At 34.4% G+C, this 19,505-nt stretch overlaps 1 protein-coding gene and 1 long non-coding RNA gene across 2 annotated transcripts; both read left to right on the top strand.

Annotated features, from left to right (window-relative positions):
* Window positions 1-4,009: 4,009 nt before the first annotated feature.
* LOC142529606 (uncharacterized) lies at window positions 4,010-5,358 on the top strand. The gene is made up of 3 exons (XM_075635179.1): window positions 4,010-4,627; window positions 4,738-4,963; window positions 5,136-5,358. Exons 1-3 carry the CDS (start codon window positions 4,031-4,033, stop codon window positions 5,141-5,143), a joined length of 831 nt encoding a protein of 276 aa, XP_075491294.1. The 5' UTR covers window positions 4,010-4,030; the 3' UTR covers window positions 5,144-5,358.
* Window positions 5,359-10,266: 4,908 nt separating this feature from the next.
* LOC142529499 (uncharacterized) lies at window positions 10,267-11,655 on the top strand. Its single transcript, XR_012815907.1, has 3 exons — window positions 10,267-10,361; window positions 10,455-10,569; window positions 10,689-11,655. It is a non-coding gene; the product is annotated as an uncharacterized LOC142529499 (long non-coding RNA).
* Window positions 11,656-19,505: the final 7,850 nt, after the last annotated feature.

The following is a 19,505-nucleotide window of genomic DNA, read 5'->3' as shown; positions in this document are numbered from 1 at the left end:
GAAAGGTAGGTTTGAGGATTTAATTTAATTATTTGAGGTGATTAAGAAATGAGCTCATTTAAGTTACTTAATTAAGGGGTTAGCTCACTAAATTATTTAAAGGATTAGTAAGGCTATCAAGGATTATTAGTTGACTACATAACAATATTTCCCCTTCATTTTATTGCAATTTTTGGCCCCTAGAGTTGCTAGACAGTTTAATTGCCAACTCATCAACCTTTTGACCATTTCTTTGCATGTAAGTTGTAGGATAATTCTAGGATTTTTGAGAGCACAATTTAATTAAATTAACGGACATATCCTAGACTAGAAAACAAGCAAAAATCGGCCACTACCTCTAGAAACATCCACCAACTCATTTGATATCAAACTAGAATTCAAAATTTAAAATGAGAAGACTTGGTTTTGGATCTTCCTTATATCTTGCACCCACTTCCCTCACCCTCCTTACCATCTTTTCCCCCCTCTCCTTTTCGAAAATTCAGAGTGAATTCAGACTCATTTTCAGAGGTAAAAATCGTGAGGTACATAGCCAAAAAGAAGAGAGAAAAATCGAGAGCAAGGTAAGGTAGAAAAGGAAGCCACTCCGTCTCCTCCGCGCCGTCTCGTCTCTTCTTTTCGTTTTCATTTCAAACGATAACCAGGCATTTCTAAATTCTTTCTAAACCTCAATCAAGTCATATTATCATTTATTTTTTAGTACATGATCATGTTTATTCAAGCAAAAATTGAGATCCATGTCAAAACTTTTGTAAACAACACATGCAGAATTTTTGATATTTCTTGGCAAGCTTTACGTTTTTCTTGGTTTGTGAGTTTCAGGTGATTGGTTCGACTCCAGGCTCCCAATGCGACCTCAATACATGTAATAGGATGCATTAGGATCAGATTGGTCCATACGTTCAAGCCCCTGGTTGCTGGAAATTCAGAAATGGACAGCAACTTCTCATTTGGTCCATTTGAGTTTCGAAATTCAGCTTGTTGGCAAGGAGGAAGGATCTGATCTTGGCTGCCCTAGGGGCCTATAGCCATGGTTAGATCACTCCCCTAGCATGTATAAGACGTGGCTAAGTCGCCCTTTTGGTGGCTTGGTCCATGGTGCATCGGTTTTAATCAAATCAACAAGAACAGCCCCTTTCCCCATTCGGCTTCTTCATTGGTTCAGCATATGGTTTCGGTTTTTGGTTGCTTGGTATGGATCTTGGTTGGCCTATGGCCCATAGCCACGGTACATACCATGCCCCTATATGTCTAGATTGTGCCATGGTCAATCAAATGGCCACTGGAACGACGCAAAACATCGATCTAAGCAAAACACTACACACGCATGCACGTTGGTTCTCGGTTGGAGTTTCGGTTGAGTTTTGGTGTGACGCGGATTGTGGCTGGCCTAGGGCCCTTAACCATGGTTCAAATCACTCCTTGGGATGTTGGTAAGAGTCTCTGGTCGGTGGTTCACGCCCCAATGGCCGGTAGTCTCGAAAACAACACAAGTTACACGATTGTACAGTTGCTGGAAAATTACAGCAAGTTGCTGTGTCGGTTCGGTGGCTCGTTCGAGTTCTTGGTTGGCTTTTAGCCCATGGTCTTGGACTGGACAGTGCCTCATTGAGTTAGGAAGGTCATGTTTTTGACCGTTCGTGATTCGGATCATTTTTGAGGTCGTACGAGAATTTACGGTGCGATGTGCCAAATTGACTCTCGAAAGAGCGTTTCGTGTTTTGGCCTCCATTCCACCTAGATTTCGACCCTATCATTTTAGGAGCATTATTTTATGATTTTTCAGCATATTTTAATCATGACTATACGTCGGTTCGGTGTCGGTTCAGGTTGGCTCGGAGTCATGATTAAATGCGAAGTCATTAGGCATCATAGTCGCATCTTTTGAACGTAAATTGCGTAGTTGGTCATGTTTAAGCTATTGCATATTTTTCATAGCCCAGTTAGGTTGCAGCGAGCCTGGGGACGATCCAATCCAATCCAGTTGGTAAAATTATAGGATTTTTCATTACATCAGTTAATTATATTACGTGCATGAAAACAGAAAATGATTATTTTTGAGATTTATGCGATATGGCTTGTGGTTCATTCACTATGTGGGAGTGTTATTTTATACGGTCGCCAGTGACCGATCAGTTCAGTATGGTATCTCCCGATCGCCAGTGACCGGCCAGCTCAGTTCAGTTTCAGCCTCCCCGATAGCCAGTTACCGATCAGTTCAGCTTAGTGCAGTGGCCACAGGCGTAAAACATAATCTCAACAGAAAATTTTATCAGTTATTTCAGTACAGGCTCCAAGGAGCAAACATTTTTTTTTCTGTGATTATCAGTTCAGTTATGCACGTATTATAATTGCTCAGTACAGATTATTTTCAGTATGCCTCAGGACAGGATATGTTAACTCATGCATATTTTAATTCAGATTTTTACTCGTTACCTGCGATATATGCATGCTGAGTCTTTAGGCTCACTAGACTTGATTGTTGTAGGTACTGATGATGCCAGGGCCGAGGGCGGGGACCAGTGAGCCAGCTTGGGTCGGCAGTAGTGGCACCCGAGGACCTCAGAGCAGCAGTTGTTATTTTATTCCAGCAAACATTTTATCAGTCGTTGGATATTTTTAAATTGTGATTTTTGGCAAACTTTATTTTCTTCCGCTGCAATATTTTGAAATATTGAACTTGATTCACCAGTGATTTTATGAATGAAGCCATTTAAGTTCTTTTAAAAAGAAAATTTTTTAATTTTCCGCAAATTTTCAAGCAAGAAGTTACAGGGCCTCTGCAGAAAATTCGGTATTTTTCTCCATCCCTAACTAGGCTCAATACAAATGGGACAATTGAAGTCGATAAACAATAAGATAACAATAGGAACAATTCTCGAGCTGACACACAGGAGAACCACATTGTTATGCAGCTAAATCTCTATGATCTAAGTAGGTGAGGTATATTATGTTGTGCTAAAGCAAACGCCCACGACTCGACCTTCATACCGCTGACAAAAATTTAACACGAATGACACAACAAAACAGAACTAGATGACACAATCCTCACACTCACTCGAAAGGCTGCACTAATCCATTCTCAGGTGTATCGACAAAAGACCTATCAGCCAAGCTATGATTCCGAGATAACTTACAGTACCAAATAACAATGAACAACAATATACGGTTGATAATGACGATATGACTCAAGATATATGTCGTAGATATCATGCCCTATTTCTAATTATCATAAAATATGTAAAATAAATGAACAAGACATTTACTCTCACATAACACATATAATCACATAATAAAATATAAATATGCATAAAAAATAATTTATATGTTATGTTGTGTTTGGTACTTGGGATTAGCGTAGGATTACACTTTTAGTCAAGTGTTTGGTTCATTTTTAAGACCACCGCTACTAACCATGGGCTCGGGAATAGTACACTGTTCAAACGTGAAAATGCAAGAATTCAATCCCAAAGTCAAGAAAGTATTCTTAGTCCCAATTTCCACAGTAGATCAGACAGCTTGTTTCTTTTCCAAAATTACCCTTCGCCCTACTTTAAAACGTGGTTTCTCATTTCTCACTTATTTGTTTTCTTCGATTGAAAATGGCCGCCGTTGTTCTTGAATGAGGTTTACTACATATCGTCCATTGAAGTCCAGTTCGGCCTCGTAAATAGTCTGTCAACTCCTTACTGTTAGCTATTATATATTTGAGAAAATATTGTTAATTTTTTCACAGACTTTTTCATTTACAAATTAATTAACTTTCGACCATTTTTGGAACAAAATGTTGTAAGCTCACCTTTTCTTGATTTTCGGATGTAAATCTTGAATTCCGTCACCGACTTTTAAGTGCAATCCAACATTTGAGGCTTCAATTGTGCATTCAAAGTCTTTAGTGATAATACATTAGTTTTCCAAACTGCATATATTAGTTTTATTTCATTGTAATAAAATGCATACAATTTCTCATATCCCACAAAGTGCGGAGTTGTCCAAACACACTTTCCCTTTAGTAACTGTGTTTTTGTTAATGTTTCATTCGTACTCTTGTTTTGTGCGACTGAATATGAATGTCTGGTCGTTTGTTGAGTGTTGTGGCAAGATGGACATGAAACGTAGAAACCTTCTACTGGTTCTAATGGTACAACAACTGTTGTTTAGAAATTTATTGATGTTGTGTCTTCTAATCCAACCACGTACGAGAATGGTTGCCAATCGACGTCATGTCACTCGTAACAGACCTGTTTTGTACAGCATGACACAAAGAATCAATGCTCAATTTAGCCATTTGAATATGATTATTGATGCGGGTGATGTTCAATGCGTCTTGAACTTGAGAATGAATCGAAATGCATTTGCAAGGTTGTGCTATCTTTTAATGCACTTAGGAGGACAAACATATTCTCGGTATGTCCGCGTCCAAGAAAAGGTTGCAATGTTTTTGTCTATATTGGCACACCACAAGAAAAATCGGGTAACCAGTCATGATTACATGCGTAGTGGACAGACAGTCAGCGCACATTTTCATGAAGTTATGCATGCGTTGTTGAAGTTGTATACGTTACTTCTTGTGAAGCATACCCCTGTGGATGCGAATTGTGACAGCGATCCTTGGAAATGGTTTAAGGTATTATTTTGTCAAAAAATTGTTTTTGTTTGTACATTGTCAATCAAATTTGTTTGAATTAAAATAAGTATTGGTTAACAATTATTTACCTTGTTTCATATTTTTGAAAGGGTTGTCTAGGTGCGTTGGATGGCACTCATATCGGAGTACACGTTCGAGCAAGAGACAAAGCCAAATATAGAACCAGAAAAGGAAATATTGCGGTTAATGTGTTGGGGGTTTGTGATAGAAATATGAACTTCATTTACGCTCTTGCTGGATGGGAGGGATATGCCGCTGACGCCAGGGTTTTAAGAGATGCATTAACTCGGGATGATGCATTCAAGGTTCCAAGAGGTTATCTGTGAATAAGTTTGTTGTCTATTTGTCTCTATTTTTTTAGTTCTGCCAACATTTACCATTAAAGGTTGTCCCTGAGAATACTTCTTTGATACTTAACCATTGCGGGTTGTTATTATCTTTGAGACAATGGATACGCTAATGTCGAGGGTTTTTTGACTCCGTACAGACGAGTAAGATATCATAGGGATGCTTGGGGCAATCGTTCATCCGCACCACAAGATCACAAAGAGTTATTCAATTGGAGGCATTCACAAGCAAGAAACATTATTGAAAGAGCATTTGGTTTGTTGAAAAAGAGATGTGCTATCCTTCGAAGTCCTTCGTTCTACCCCTTTCATGTTCAAAACTAAATAATTCTTGCTTGCATTCTATTACATAATTTCATCCGTAAACATGATCCTTTAGAGGAATACGAAGAAGAAGTTGGCAACCCCATTCATGATACACAGAATGAGTATATAAGCAGTTTTGAGGCGTCGTACGAGTAGGTTAATTGGCGAGATCAGTGCGCAATGTCCATGAGGAATACCTACAATTAACCATTTTTTCTTGTAATATGTGATTGTCTAGAGTTGCACATCTTTATATTGTTTATCTAAATCTGATGTTGTAGTTGTTTTCAGAGCAATGAGTGTAATTGATGGAACTTTCTCTCAAGCACATTGCATATGCAACTGAAATCTTTTAATGTTACATTTGTCCTTTTTTTTTTTAACATTTTAAGTATTTCAATGAGTACTACTACATGTACTTATAATGTTGATTTCATGACAGAAATACTCCACTCAACTTTCGTCTACTCATAGACAGTGTAGCAACTTCTGGTAGCCGCAGTGCGAGGTGCAAGAAACCGGACAAGACACGGCGAAGTTGGAGTGGCCGTGAAGAAGATGTCTTAATATAGTTGCTCAAAGAAGTAATGACGAAGGGTTGGAAAAGTGAGAATGGTTTTAAAGCGTGTTACTTGACTTTGTTGGAGAATGCAATGCAAACAACAATACCAGGAACAAATATACGTGAGAATCCTCACATAAATTCAAAAATACATGTGTGGAAGAAAACATATAGTAGTTTGGTGACGTTGTTATCCAAGGGTGGTGTCGGTTGGAATGATACTGATAACAAGACTTAAATTCATAAGCAGTGGATGCATTTCAATGATTGGGGTGAAATCTTCGAAAACGATCGAGCTACTGGGGAACATTCAAAGAATTTTGAGAATACGTTACAACAAGTTCTTAAACTTGGCGAAGAACTTCCCAACGAAGAGTTCATTGGCGAGACTCGTACATTTATCCTTTTCCATGGTGCTGATGATTCAATATCTGAAATGCATACGTCAACGTCTAAAAAAAATGCAGGTACATCTTCCAAAAGTAAGAAAAAGAAGCACACGAGCGAGCATGATGAATCAATATTCGAAGCAATCAACAACCTCGCTCACATAACGAAAGACACGATGTCACAATTGATCAAGGAAATTTCCGCGGACGAAAAAATTTCGTATGTTCAAGATACGGTTTTGGATGCATTGCAGCATCTTACCGACCTTTAAGAAGATGAACAAGTTGCTGCAGCTAAGTTATTGTTCAACAACCATAACGACTTGGCATTATTCAAAAGACTTGGCGAGCGTGGAAGAATTTGCTTGGTTAAGAGGTTGTTGCGTGGTGACTAGTGGTTACAGATTTATGTTTGTTTTGGAACAATGGTTTTTGATTTGGTGATCAACCAGAACTTAGTTTTCGTAATGGTTGATGATGGAGATGTTGTAATCTCATATTTTGCCAAGTTCATGCACTTGTTTTTTACTAAAACTGGTTCAGTTAAAACTATCTTTAATTTTCTGTATGCACTATTTTCTTAAATACACCACTGTCAATTCCAATGACTTGTATTACATACCCTTGTGCAATTCCAAAAAAATTTTACTTTCTGCCTACAACGTTTGTCATGTTACAAATTTAAAATTTGCAATTGCCATTCCCAGACTGAGTAATAGTGAAGAACAAATTCCTAATACATTTTTGTACGTCTAACTTTTTTAACATACAAAGAATTTTCTTAGAAAGACATCCTCGTTCAGTATTGTAATTCCAATACCTGAAATTGAAAGTAAAACATTTCTGAGATCGGGAATTTAGAGATGTGTTGTACAACAAAAACACAAGTCAATTAGCATTAGAATTGGTCATTTACATAAAACTACATTGCCCATAAAAAAGATTTTGACATTGCTGCACCATACCCACCACTTATACATACATGAACATGAAATACACATTACATATAATGTGTGCAGAAATGACAACCGAGTAGACACTTGTACATACATTTAACCAAAATACACAGTATATCATCATACTGTAACTTACTCGGTGAAAACAACAAAAGGGTGGTGCCATAACTGCACATAATATTGTAATAAACAATTTAAGCACTGGAGTCATCTGATGACAGCTCAACAACAGCAACCTTCTTAGATGTTTGGTCGTGTGATTTGGTGTGGTTTTCCTTTGACTTGATGTTGCTTCCAACATTCAAATTCACAGCTTCATTCATTTCCGGAGCATGACATTCATGGACGGAATCATGCACGGAAGCTGTGTGACACAACTTCTGCTTCTTCCTACCGTTTTTGTAAACAACCTCAAGTTGCTCAGCGGTTAAGAACTTGACTTCACTATCAGCTACTTCTTTTTCACTGCACATAAATTTTTCAATCATCAGAAACGAGATCAATGACAGGTACCTGGTACTTGCTGCTCACAGTTTCTTCGGAGCAATTTTCATAACGTGAAGACATTGTGCACCACATAAAGAACCCCCGTACTATGTTGAGTTTTCTATAGTATCATAATAAGCATGCTTCATATTTATAACAACAATGATTTATTGACTTCAGTTGTCCAACTACTTGTATTCAATAAGCTGCATTTCGTAGATATTGTAATGATGCAAATCTTTACTAGGTCAATACCTACCAAATATTTTAAAACCAAGACTGTACCCAAAATTAATACACTTCAACACGAAAATAATGAATTAAATTTTTTTAACTTATATTCACTTCCGAAAGCAGACACATACTAAAGTTTTTGTAACAACAATACATAAGTAAAGAAGACATTTTATCAACATAAATTGGTGAGTAGAGAAATGACGTACCAACAAAATTAAAAAGTAAATAACATAATTTACTGATTTCTCCACCTGAAATTAAGAAACAACCGACACTAAATATTTTACACAACAAATTCGAATTACAAAGAAGCATGATAAATTTAGAATTTGAATGGACGAGGAACGAAAACGAAATTGTCATACCTGCATCAGAGAACTTTGTGTGATACAATGACTTGTGGTTCTTCGATGTGTAGAAAAGAAGGTGCAGTAGGCAACACTTGGACATATATGTTAGTTTGAAGTTTTTTTGAAACATGGCAATTGAAGACTACAATTAACATTGAAACAAGAATTTATAACATACGAACGAAGCTTAGTCTAAAGAATTATCTATGGAACAGAAGTAATTTCCAAATCCTGCAATAACTTTCCAATATCCTCGGACAACTTCTCCATTTTCATACCTATGCTGCGATTCTCACGACCTAAATCAGATAATTCCTTCAGTAGATCAACTAATTTCTGACTTTCATTTATTCTCGGAGCACTATGTTCAGCTGTAGTAGACGCGGAGCTACTGGACTCATTCAAATTTGGAACCTCAACCGGTTGTTTCACGGACAGATTAAAGGCTTCCTCTGCAGCTTTTCTACTTTCATAACCTTTGTAACAAGCACCAGGAAAATGATAAACTTGGGCATTGGCCTCAGGACATCTATCGTACACTCCAGCCTTCCTTCCCACGAACACGGCGTATGTTTTGATCTGCATTTAAGAGAACATATATTATAATTTTAAAATGAAATATGTATATACAAAAAACTTTACTCAGTTTAATACAGTAGATGGAGTTAAATAAGTTAACAAGTATCACATTTGAACAAAAAATATTGTATTAAGATCATTAACTCGGACACAGAAACAAAATATTCAAAGAAAGCAAAAAATCACCTTCTGATATATTTTCACATCGACTGCATCATTGATGCCTTATATTTTTCCTTCAAAAGAACCTTGTACTGGTGTACATCGATAAATCAACGGTCCACAAACCTGCAAATTTTTCTTCTCGAAGACACAAAGGCGTCAAAATTAACGAACAACAACGAATAGTTAAATACTTTCGTTCTTCTTCCGATTTAGAACAAATCGGAAATTAAAAAAATGGACGAAGATATATTTGTAACCCATCACCTTGACTTCCTCCCACAGATCTACTTATGTTCTAGATCGGATTTGTGATCTAAGAAATGCCAAAAAGCAGTATTGAGTGAGAGAGTAGTTGGGTAGATCTGTGCTTCGGGTCAAAAAAAAAATGAAGCGTGATATGTATTGTGATAGGGGTAAAGTTGGAAAATTAAATATTGTACTAGTATTTATCCTGACAGAATAAATAGAACCAAACAGAAACTCAGTTTAAAGCCTTGTACTAAATGTCCATGTAATAAACTTTCTTATCCCTTGTATTATTTTTAAATTATTAATCTCATCTTACGTATCAAGCAGTGCCTTACCGTCTTGTATTACCGAACTTTATCATACATATACCAACTCAAGGATCCAAACGAACTGTTATAAACTATCTTGAACTTTCAACTTTATCACTTCCGCCTACAACGATGTAATATTTCCACAAAGCCAAATAAATTCACCAAACATCAACAATACTTAAATAATTCAAATAATATTGTTAAAATCTTAAAAGTTCAACTTTTCAATTTACAATTATTTTCTAATTTAATAATCGTATCCAACACCTCAAAATTGTCTAGCAACTAAATTTTAATCAAAGTTTCGTGATTCGTTAATTATTCTCGTAGAAATAATAAAATCGAATCATTTTTCCAAATATTCTTAAACGATCAAAGTTACGATTATTTTAGCTTAAATAATCGCTGTTCTAATCCACTAAACATCAATAATTTCTTCAAAACAATCGCACTAATTATTTGACACTAAAATATATGCTCGTCGAAATATACTTTGTGACGATCAAACTTGCAATATTAACTCAAATAATACATCAATACAGTACACGATAAATCGTTGGAAAATCGAAGTAAACACTAAACAGCGTGCGTACAGCACTCCACTAGATCGGGTTGGGTTTCTTTTTCCTTCTACTTTTTTTTTGTAAGTGTAGTGTGTGTATATGCATATATGTATCTGAGTTATTACTGTTGTGTTGTGTTTGTAGGCTTGAAAAATGGAGCTGCAACAAGTAACGTAAAATAGAACATTGTGGAAAAATGATGCTATTCTTCAGGTGATTATTGCGGCTTTCTAGGATTATTATCGAGGGTTTCTACTTGCCTTAGATTCATTTTATGTGTGCTACTTGTATTTTTGGTTTATCTAGGTCCGATCTGATCGTACACAATCAGAACTTGAGGAACTATTGAGGGCATTGGCTGACCATTTCTCAAACGATTCGATACAGATCAAAACCCCTGCGTTGATTGAGCTTCCCTCAGGTATTCTAGTTACTTCTCCTTTGGTTTTCTTGTAATATTATATTCTTTGTCTGTTTCACATTATCCTGAGCTGGAAACATATGCAGAAGTCAAGCTGTTTGTTGTGACATGTGATCCAGATTTTGCAGTACACAACATGGATGTTTTTGGATTTGCTGCCTACCACAACTCTTAGGTAAGTACTTCCATGGTCTCTATCATTGTTATGTGAATTCAAGAAACCTCTGATTCTTGAACCATTTCCATTTAGGTCACTATAATTTGCTATTGTTTACCATAAAACCATTTATATGTGCCATGTCTATGCAGATTTGTGAAGTCGTAAGTGTATTTACATTTTCATTCGGGAAAAACACTTTGCGGCCTTTTTAAACTGTTTAAAGACTTCTGGCTGAACGATAGTTTTCAAATTAACGGACCATCAATTTTCTTACAGTTGTATCTCGAAACTTATTACACTAATTAGAACATCTTGAGGCATCATACAACTTAACTACTTTTTATCAGGTGTGAAATAATGTCTTTTTGTTAAATAGGTACTCAATTTATATCATATTGTTTCTTGTAATCTCTAGGTATTTGATGTCCATATTTGCATGTCATTTCTCTTTTATTCGAATTTCGAGGGTGGGTGCATAAACTTTTCAAATTAATCATTTTCTTTTTTCTCAACTTCAAGGATTTTTTGCCTGGATGGTTTTTCATGTTATGATGTTGTGATAATTTCTTAAGGTTGTTTACGCAGAAGTTATATTCATTTTTGTTTATTTATACTTGACGATATTGATTCTGTGGTGGTTATGCGAAGGTAAGTACTGCTTCGAGGTTCTTTATTGGATTACTTTTATGACACCATGATATGGCCATAGAAATTGTGATTAAAAGTAGTGAAGTGTCATTGTGATATATTTACTAGAAGGTTTAGCTTCAATCACATGATTTGATAAAAGTTACATAATTTATAAGTTCACACCTCGTATTATAATACTTTTGTAACTTTCACTTCTTCCTTCTCCTCGTTCATTTCACTCAAGCACCAACTGATATTGGAGAATATGCTGATTATCACCTAAACTTACAAGCATAACCCTGGAAATAATGGTTGAAGGGGATACCGTTCCTATGAGAGCCAAGTTCTTATCTCAAAATCAACCCGAAGAGAGAGAAGAAGCTGTTTCTTTTCTTTATGAACTTTCTAAATCAGAAAGGTTGTGTGAAAAGATTGGTTCATTAACTGGTGTTATTCGCTTATTTCTTGGGTTTGCTGACAGCAACTCGGAATATGTTTCGACTGCAGAAAGAGCGGAAGAAACAGACACTTTCAGGAAATTTGATGAATAGAATCTTGAAGATGCACTCATCAATCTCGTTTCAATTTGCTGAACTCTCTTTTATGTCGACATAAATTTTTGTCCTTGGGAATATATGCTTTTGGAAATGCAATGGTATTAGTTTTAAGTTAGCTCCTTGACGTAAAATTTAGAGTGCCAGTGAAACAATCCAAAATAGGACGTGAAAGTATACGTGGCTAGGACTGTGGATCTTTCGCTGATCATCTTATTAGGAACTCTAACGTGAAAGCTAGAGAGGCTTTTCTTAAAGCTTTATTAAATATCAAATTTCTTCCGATGAATTGAGTTCCAAGGTCCTTGTAGAGGCATGTTGTAATGCCCGAGAATTTGACTAATGTAATCTGAGATGATTTATTGATTATGAACTGAGGTGATTATAGCCGAGCCATTCCGAGACCAGACTGGGCAAAACATATTAAAAGTACAATGTTTGGACAGAACTGTTGGCGCCCGAGCGATAGGAAATGACCGCCCGAACGCCAGTGTTCAATAAGAATACCATTCGGGCAGAACCTGTGGCGCCCGAGCGGTAGAAAATTACCGCCCGAGCGCCAATGGATAACAAGCCGAGTACCGGGCAGAGTGTTCGGCGCCCGAGCGGTAGTTTATAACCGCCCGAGCGCCGACTGAAAATCATGGAGAATGGGACACGTATCTTTACATGCACTTGGGATATATATATATATATATATATATATATATATATACACATATAGTCACGTAATTCTCAGAAGAAATGGAGGGAGAAGCTCGAGGAAAGAGAAAGGGTTCTGTGATTGTATTAAAAATCCTTACGCCTTTTGTGAGAAATCCGCCCGTCCGATTTTGAATCCGACTTCGGTATTGAGTTCCTATCGACGTAGGCTACAACTGGACGTAAGTTTTGCTACGTTTTGATATGATTTGAAATTATGGTATTGTCAAAATCTGATATGATTCATATATGATGTTCTTGTCATGTTAGACATCGTATAATCGAAACCGGACTGGAGAACAGATATCATATGAAATTGTTATGATTTTCGGAGTAGTTTTGGAGTCGATTTGATATCAGAATTGAATTGTTATCGATTATGAGGTGTTGGAATTGATATCTGACTGATATGGTAGTGCTGGATATATTGAAATTATGGCATCATATTGTTGAAACAGAATTTTATTGAATTCTGATTATATCCAGTATTGATTGAGTGGTGTATTGATGTCGTACCCTCAATATTGTATTGTCAGATTGAGTATTGACAGGCTTTGAGTTCGAGACTTCGACAGAGTCAGAGTATCAGAAAGAAAGGTATAAACTAATGTTGAGTTGGGATTGCACAACTCGAGTGAGGTTTGACTCGAGTTTCCCTAAATTACATACTTAGTTTATTGCATTGATATTTGTAATTGATGAGATTGATGTTTGTAGTCTATTGATTTATAGCCACTGCATGTATTGACTACTGATTCGCTAGTCATCGGCTGATTCGCCTAGTTACTGTATGCATGTATTGACTGCTGATTCGCTAGTCATTGGCTGATTCGCCAAGTTACCGGCTAATTCGTCTGGCTATCGGCTGATTCGCCTAGTCCCTGACTGATTCGTCTAATTATTGGCTGATTCGTTTAATCCTTGACTGATTCGTCAATTCTGCGGCTGTTTCGTCCAGACACTGGATATATGAATTATATCGATGCCGTTTAGGGTTGATTCATTCCTATCGACTGAGATTCGATATAATTATCAATATCCAGACATTGGGATCCCTAGGTTAGAGTTGAGCCGAGTCTGAGACGACGCGTTGTTTGAGTCGAGTCTGTGATGACTAGTTGATTTACAGTTTTATATCATTCATGTTTGTTGATTTGCTACATGTTAATGATAACTGTTACATGCTTTTGTATATGTTTCTATATGATTGCATGTTTACATTGTTTATATTGAGATTTATTCTCACCGGAAATATCCGGCTGTTGTCTTGTTTTGTATCTGTGCATGACAATAGGTGGGACAGGCTCAGGGTCGAGGAGATGAGGAAAGATCGTGATTAGAGTGGAGGCTCCGGACTTGGATTAGAGATAGGGTTGGACACTTGATATTAGCTGTTAAACCTTAGTTGAATAAATGTATGTAGTACAGGACTTGTACTTTTATACTGAGATGTATATATGTTTTATGTCACTACGTTCCGCATCTTAAAAAAAATTAGACCCTGTATTACTAATTGATTAATTATTCCAGAAAGTGATTAAGAACTTGATTAGCGTCCGGGTCCCCACACATGTATTCTTCCTCCTTTGTGTAGCACAAACACTTAAAAAAAATTGAAGTATCGGATACGGACATGACACGAATACGGATACGACACGCAAATATGCGTATCGGATATAGCAAAATCCGTGTCGCTGATGTTTTTAAGGTTTGATCAGTTGGATACGTTTTGGACACGGCGAGGATACATCATTAATACGGCTTGGATACGTTTTTAAGATACGTTTGGGCAAAATTTTAAAAATTTTAGGGGTTAATTTAAAAAAATTAAAATTTTGAGGACTATTTAGAAAATCTTTTAAAGTCCTAAATAAATTTCTTATCGGTCTTTCATTCTACTCAGCATAGATCAGCTCATCCGCTCTTCACAGACTCTGAGTCGCCGCTCGCCGACGCCACTTACATCACAGCACTCTGAAGTAAAATTGTAAGTCGCCTCCTTTTTTCAATAGAGCTTTTGCATTATTTTTCAATACTAAATTTATATATATATATATAATATTTATATATTTTTCATTGATTATCATACCCTAGCCGTATCGTATCTTATTTTCAAAATTTAACGTATCGCCATATCTGTATCGTATTCGATATGATACCCGTACCCCTTATCTATGCAAAATTGTTCCTCCTCTTGTGAGGGAGTTATTCATTGTTGGCCCCAACCAGTTGCTAATGCGTCTTAGAGAAGTTTCGGCGGCTATTCTTGCGAATATTGTGAACTCAGGTGATGATTTTGATTCAGTTCGGGTTGGGCCTAATCACCTAACTTTGGTCTCAAAGGAAATCATCTTGTAACCTTTTGCATCTTACTAGCAAGAGACAGTAAGCTTCTCCTAGTTGTTGTTGGGCTAACAAGTTCTGCAGCAATTGCAGCCAGCGTTATTATAAGTTCCTATTAGTTTGATCCAATTTAGAAAAGGCGCCAGTGAAGGATTTGAGGGTTGCTTCCCTAATCAGAGCCCCTTGGGGGCATTTAGATAGGATCCCAAACTTTTATGGTATCTTTCCAAGCATTTCATAGCCCTTTTGAGATGATTCAAAAGTGGTTTTAAATAAATAGTAATTAATTGCTATTATATTCTATGTGATTGTGGCTTAACCTTAAAATTGAAGAAGAAATGATATGGAAAAAGTTTTAAATACTTTTAAAGGGAAATTAATGAAGACCATTGAACTGAGTAATTAAGAACCTATAACAAAAATAATTAAAAAATGTAATATATCTTATTATTTATCTGATTCTTAATATTCTATGTGATTGTGGCTTCCCTCTCACACTCCTCTTTTTGCTATTTATCTGGCTTAGCTTGCTTGTAATTTGAGATTGTGAGATTATTGGGGTTTGATTTAAGAGGTTCAACAGATTAACGCTCTAATTTCTCTTCCCCAGATTTCATATACATTTCTTTATTTCTGATACTTTCGGATATCTCTCGCTTACCATGGATAGCTACTTTATTTTCTCCTATACTTGCATGTGTTTATTTATTTGTCCGTTTATCGCTTTTGGGTGGAGTGTCGAGTGTCAACGAGATTTTGTATGCACGTTTTTATACCTCCGCCGGTTGAATTTCCGAAACATGTTGGTGTTGGTGTTGGTGTTGCATGCAATGAAATATAGGCCTTGCATTGTGTTTTGAAAAGATTTTTTAGCCACCCATAGGAAGAAATTGAACAAATCTTGATTTCCATAAATTCTGATTGTGTTGTTTGAGTGAAATGTTCAATTTTAGAAAGAAAATATTAAGCACACAAGATCTTTAATTATATGATGAAATCACAAAAGTATATGTTGGGAACTTTGATCGGTTAGGCTCTTGAAAGCTTTGAGAGTGCTTAAACTTTATCATATATGCAAGAGAGCTAGATTGACTGGTATCTTCTTCAATTTATAGACTTTGATCCAAGAGACAATAAAAACAAATCTAATATACATTCCCAATAGAGTAGCCATTGGTTATTTTATTTTTCACGTCAATGTCCTTTCTGACAATAGTACACTGAGAATAGTGTTCGTGGAATTCTGACATTCTATCAAAAATTAAAGACGCAATTAAAATACGGAAAAATTTATCCGAAAATTCAAATGGGTTCTTAACCTTTAACACAGAGTAAACAGATGTATTTCAGGGAATTTTTGCATGAGAACTCTAACTGACTGACTAATGATTCGGTAGGCTTCACAAATAAGTCATCCTCTTAATTTCAGTTAGTCTCTGAAGAAACTCTTTTTAGTTCGGTAGGCCTCGAGAGAGAATTAAGTAAATTTAGTTTTTTTTATTAAAGACTTCGGTTGGTCTTTTGTTAAACCACCAAACATAATTGATCTAACACATGGTTTGCAAGCTATTACGTTAGTTCGAGAATCTACTCAATGCACACCGAATGGTAGTAGCTGCGAGTTCTCACGTCATTAAAAAAACTAAGATTACAAGAAGTTACACCATCTATCTACTTTTATTAGTCCAGTTCATTTGTTAATATTCTCTTCTTTTATACTATTATTTTTGTGTGTGTTGATTTTCAAAACTATAGAAAAGTTTAGACCACAAATTTCCTAATTATCACATTAATAATATATTATATGCTCATAAAAGTGTGGATGATGGTAAAATTTTCCAATTATGAAAAGACCACATGACCCTTCATTTACATAAATTAGAAAATATTAAAGAAAATGTTAAAATGATATATTTGTAAAATTTCTAAAATGAAAAGGACGTACATGTAAAATCAAATCAACTTTTTGGTATTGATATATATATCTATATCTATATTTAAAACATAAAATATCACATGAATATTAATATATTTACAATGATGAAAAAACAAAATTGAAAACATTACCCTTCATCTACATAATTTACGAAATACTAAAGAATATGCATATAAGATATATTTGTAAAATTCATAAAACGAGAAAGATATACATATAAAATCAAATCAACAACTACGAAATTAATATGAACATAATTGACAATTTTTTTTACTAAAATTTTGTTAAGTCATCAATCATAGATTAATGTTGCTTTTACCAATATAAAAATATTGAGTTATCCTTAGCAAGTATAACTACAAGTAATTATGTCTATAACACAGACACTTGGTAAAAATATTGTAATTATATTATCATTTTCATGTGATTACGTATAAAATAATCAAATTTTTATTATTAATATATGTCTAAAAATTATAATCAAATCAACTTGTTATTATTAATTTATATCTATATTATATTTATATATAAATTTAACACAGAAAACACCACATGGGTATTAATATTTTGATGATGTTAATAAAACATAATTTCCTATTGATGATGGTTACGAAATTTAGTGGTAAAAAAATGTTGATGCTGTTAATTATAAGTTTTCACAATATTTGTGGATACTTACATTTTTCTTATTCATTTACACTATCGTTGTCATCTATTTATATTATAACAAAAACTTGTGTGAGACGGTCTCACATGTCGTATTTTGTGGTACGGATATCTTATTTGGGTCATCAATGAAAAATTATTATTTTTTATGCTAAGAGTGTTATTTTTTATTGTGATTGTGAATATCGGTAGGTTTGACCCGTCTCACAGATAAAGATTCGTGAGACCGTCTCACAAGAGACCTACTCTTATGTTATAATATTCAACGTGTATCTGAGTACCAAGTTTTGTGGACCATGGACAAAATTTTACACCATGAATTGTCAACTTTGTCCTTGATTTGCATAAATTTCAAAAGTACCCTAAAACATAGGTGATGATGTTTTTGTAAACTAAATTAATATGACAAGACCATGTAAAATAGGGTTATATAATATATATATGATAAAGTCCAATTCGAAGTAAACATCTACAAGATATGTTTATGCAATAATTAAAAATAAAAATAATATATTATTTAGTTTAAAATCATAAAGTTGTCTTTAATTTTTCAATTTTAATTTGTAATGTGAATATCATTAGAATTTTGAAATTTAAAAATCAAATGTATCTGATTTAGGATAGAAATTTTAAATTTATTAAAAAATTATTAATATTAAATCAATATGAAATTTTTGTGGGTCAATGTATCACATTGGGGGGATTTTATTTTAAAAAAATATTTGTTTCTCATCTTATATTGAACTTATTTATTTATTTTTTGTGATAATATAATGCATGAACATATAATTTATTATATTTCAAATTTCACATTAGAGAAAAATTATTTTCCCCCTAAATTTTGAGATTTAAATACGAAAATTTAAAATTTTTAAAAAGGAAAAAAAGCCGATAAGATAGTTGACATAAAAATATTAATATATAGAAGAGCTTATAAACATTTAAAAAAAAAGACATAACATAGTTCAAAGACCTCAAATAACATAATAACTACAAAATCAACACACACAAAAACGATAACTCACATAACATAGTAACATGAGTATATGAACTTCCCATTTAATTAACAGATAGTTTGCGAGCACTGATTGACAAATTAACAGAATATGTTGACTGGGAAAACGAAAAAAATAAAGTGCGAACGTAATTTTTTTTCTGACAATAACTGAATGTAAAGTTAAGTTTGGATTTGGGAATTTAAAGAAAATTGACCCATAAATCAAACAAAATAAATTAAATAATTAAACAAAAATTTAACACACACAATAAATCAAACACAAATTAAACACCAATTCAAGACAATAAATTAAACACAGGGACAATTTGGACAATACACAACTCATAAATAAAATACAATTTTAAAGGTAATATTGGATAAACAAATTAATCAAAATAAAAAAAATTAAAATTAATATTAATCTAATAAATAAAGCACAATAAATTAAACATTTAAATGAAAATTTAACATACACAATAAATCAAACACAAATTAAACACCAATTTAAGACAATAAATCAAACACTAAACATCAATTTTAGACAAAAAAAAAAAAAAAAAAGTATACACAAAACCAGTTAAACTAAACACAATTCAACTCACCATTTTTAATAAAATATTAGATTTTTATCACTCTAAAAACGGACTAGTGGGGTTCGGGTTGCAAAATGACCAACCAACCTATTTATTTTATGTGGTGGAACGACTCAAGTCTGTTTTGACAACTCTAATAATTTATCTGCGACGTGAAGTCTTGAAAAATCATCATATGATAATTTTTATACACGACTATTATACTCGAAATTGTCTTTAAAAATTGGTATGATTGACCATTTTCACGTGGCTATGTAGCCTCTCCTTTTGTCGAGGCCCGAAAATCCTTGCTTGAAAATTTGCGGAAAATTAAAAATTTTCTTTTTTAAAAAATAAATGGAGTGCTTCATTCATA

The sequence above is a fragment of the Primulina tabacum genome, chromosome 16, assembly GCF_025594145.1.
Source record: "Primulina tabacum isolate GXHZ01 chromosome 16, ASM2559414v2, whole genome shotgun sequence".
NCBI lineage: Eukaryota > Viridiplantae > Streptophyta > Magnoliopsida > Lamiales > Gesneriaceae > Primulina > Primulina tabacum.
The sequence above is the reverse complement of the archived record's forward strand: the minus strand, read 5'-3'. Positions and strand labels throughout refer to the sequence as shown.

Bases quoted from the DNA above. Each gene is read 5' to 3' on its own strand.
- LOC142529606 (XM_075635179.1), top strand. From the start codon at position 4,031: ATGTTTCATTCGTACTCTTGTTTTGTGCGACTGAATATGAATGTCTGG. The intron at 4,628-4,737 runs GTATTATTTTGT...TATTTTTGAAAG, and splicing joins ATCCTTGGAAATGGTTTAAG to GGTTGTCTAGGTGCGTTGGA.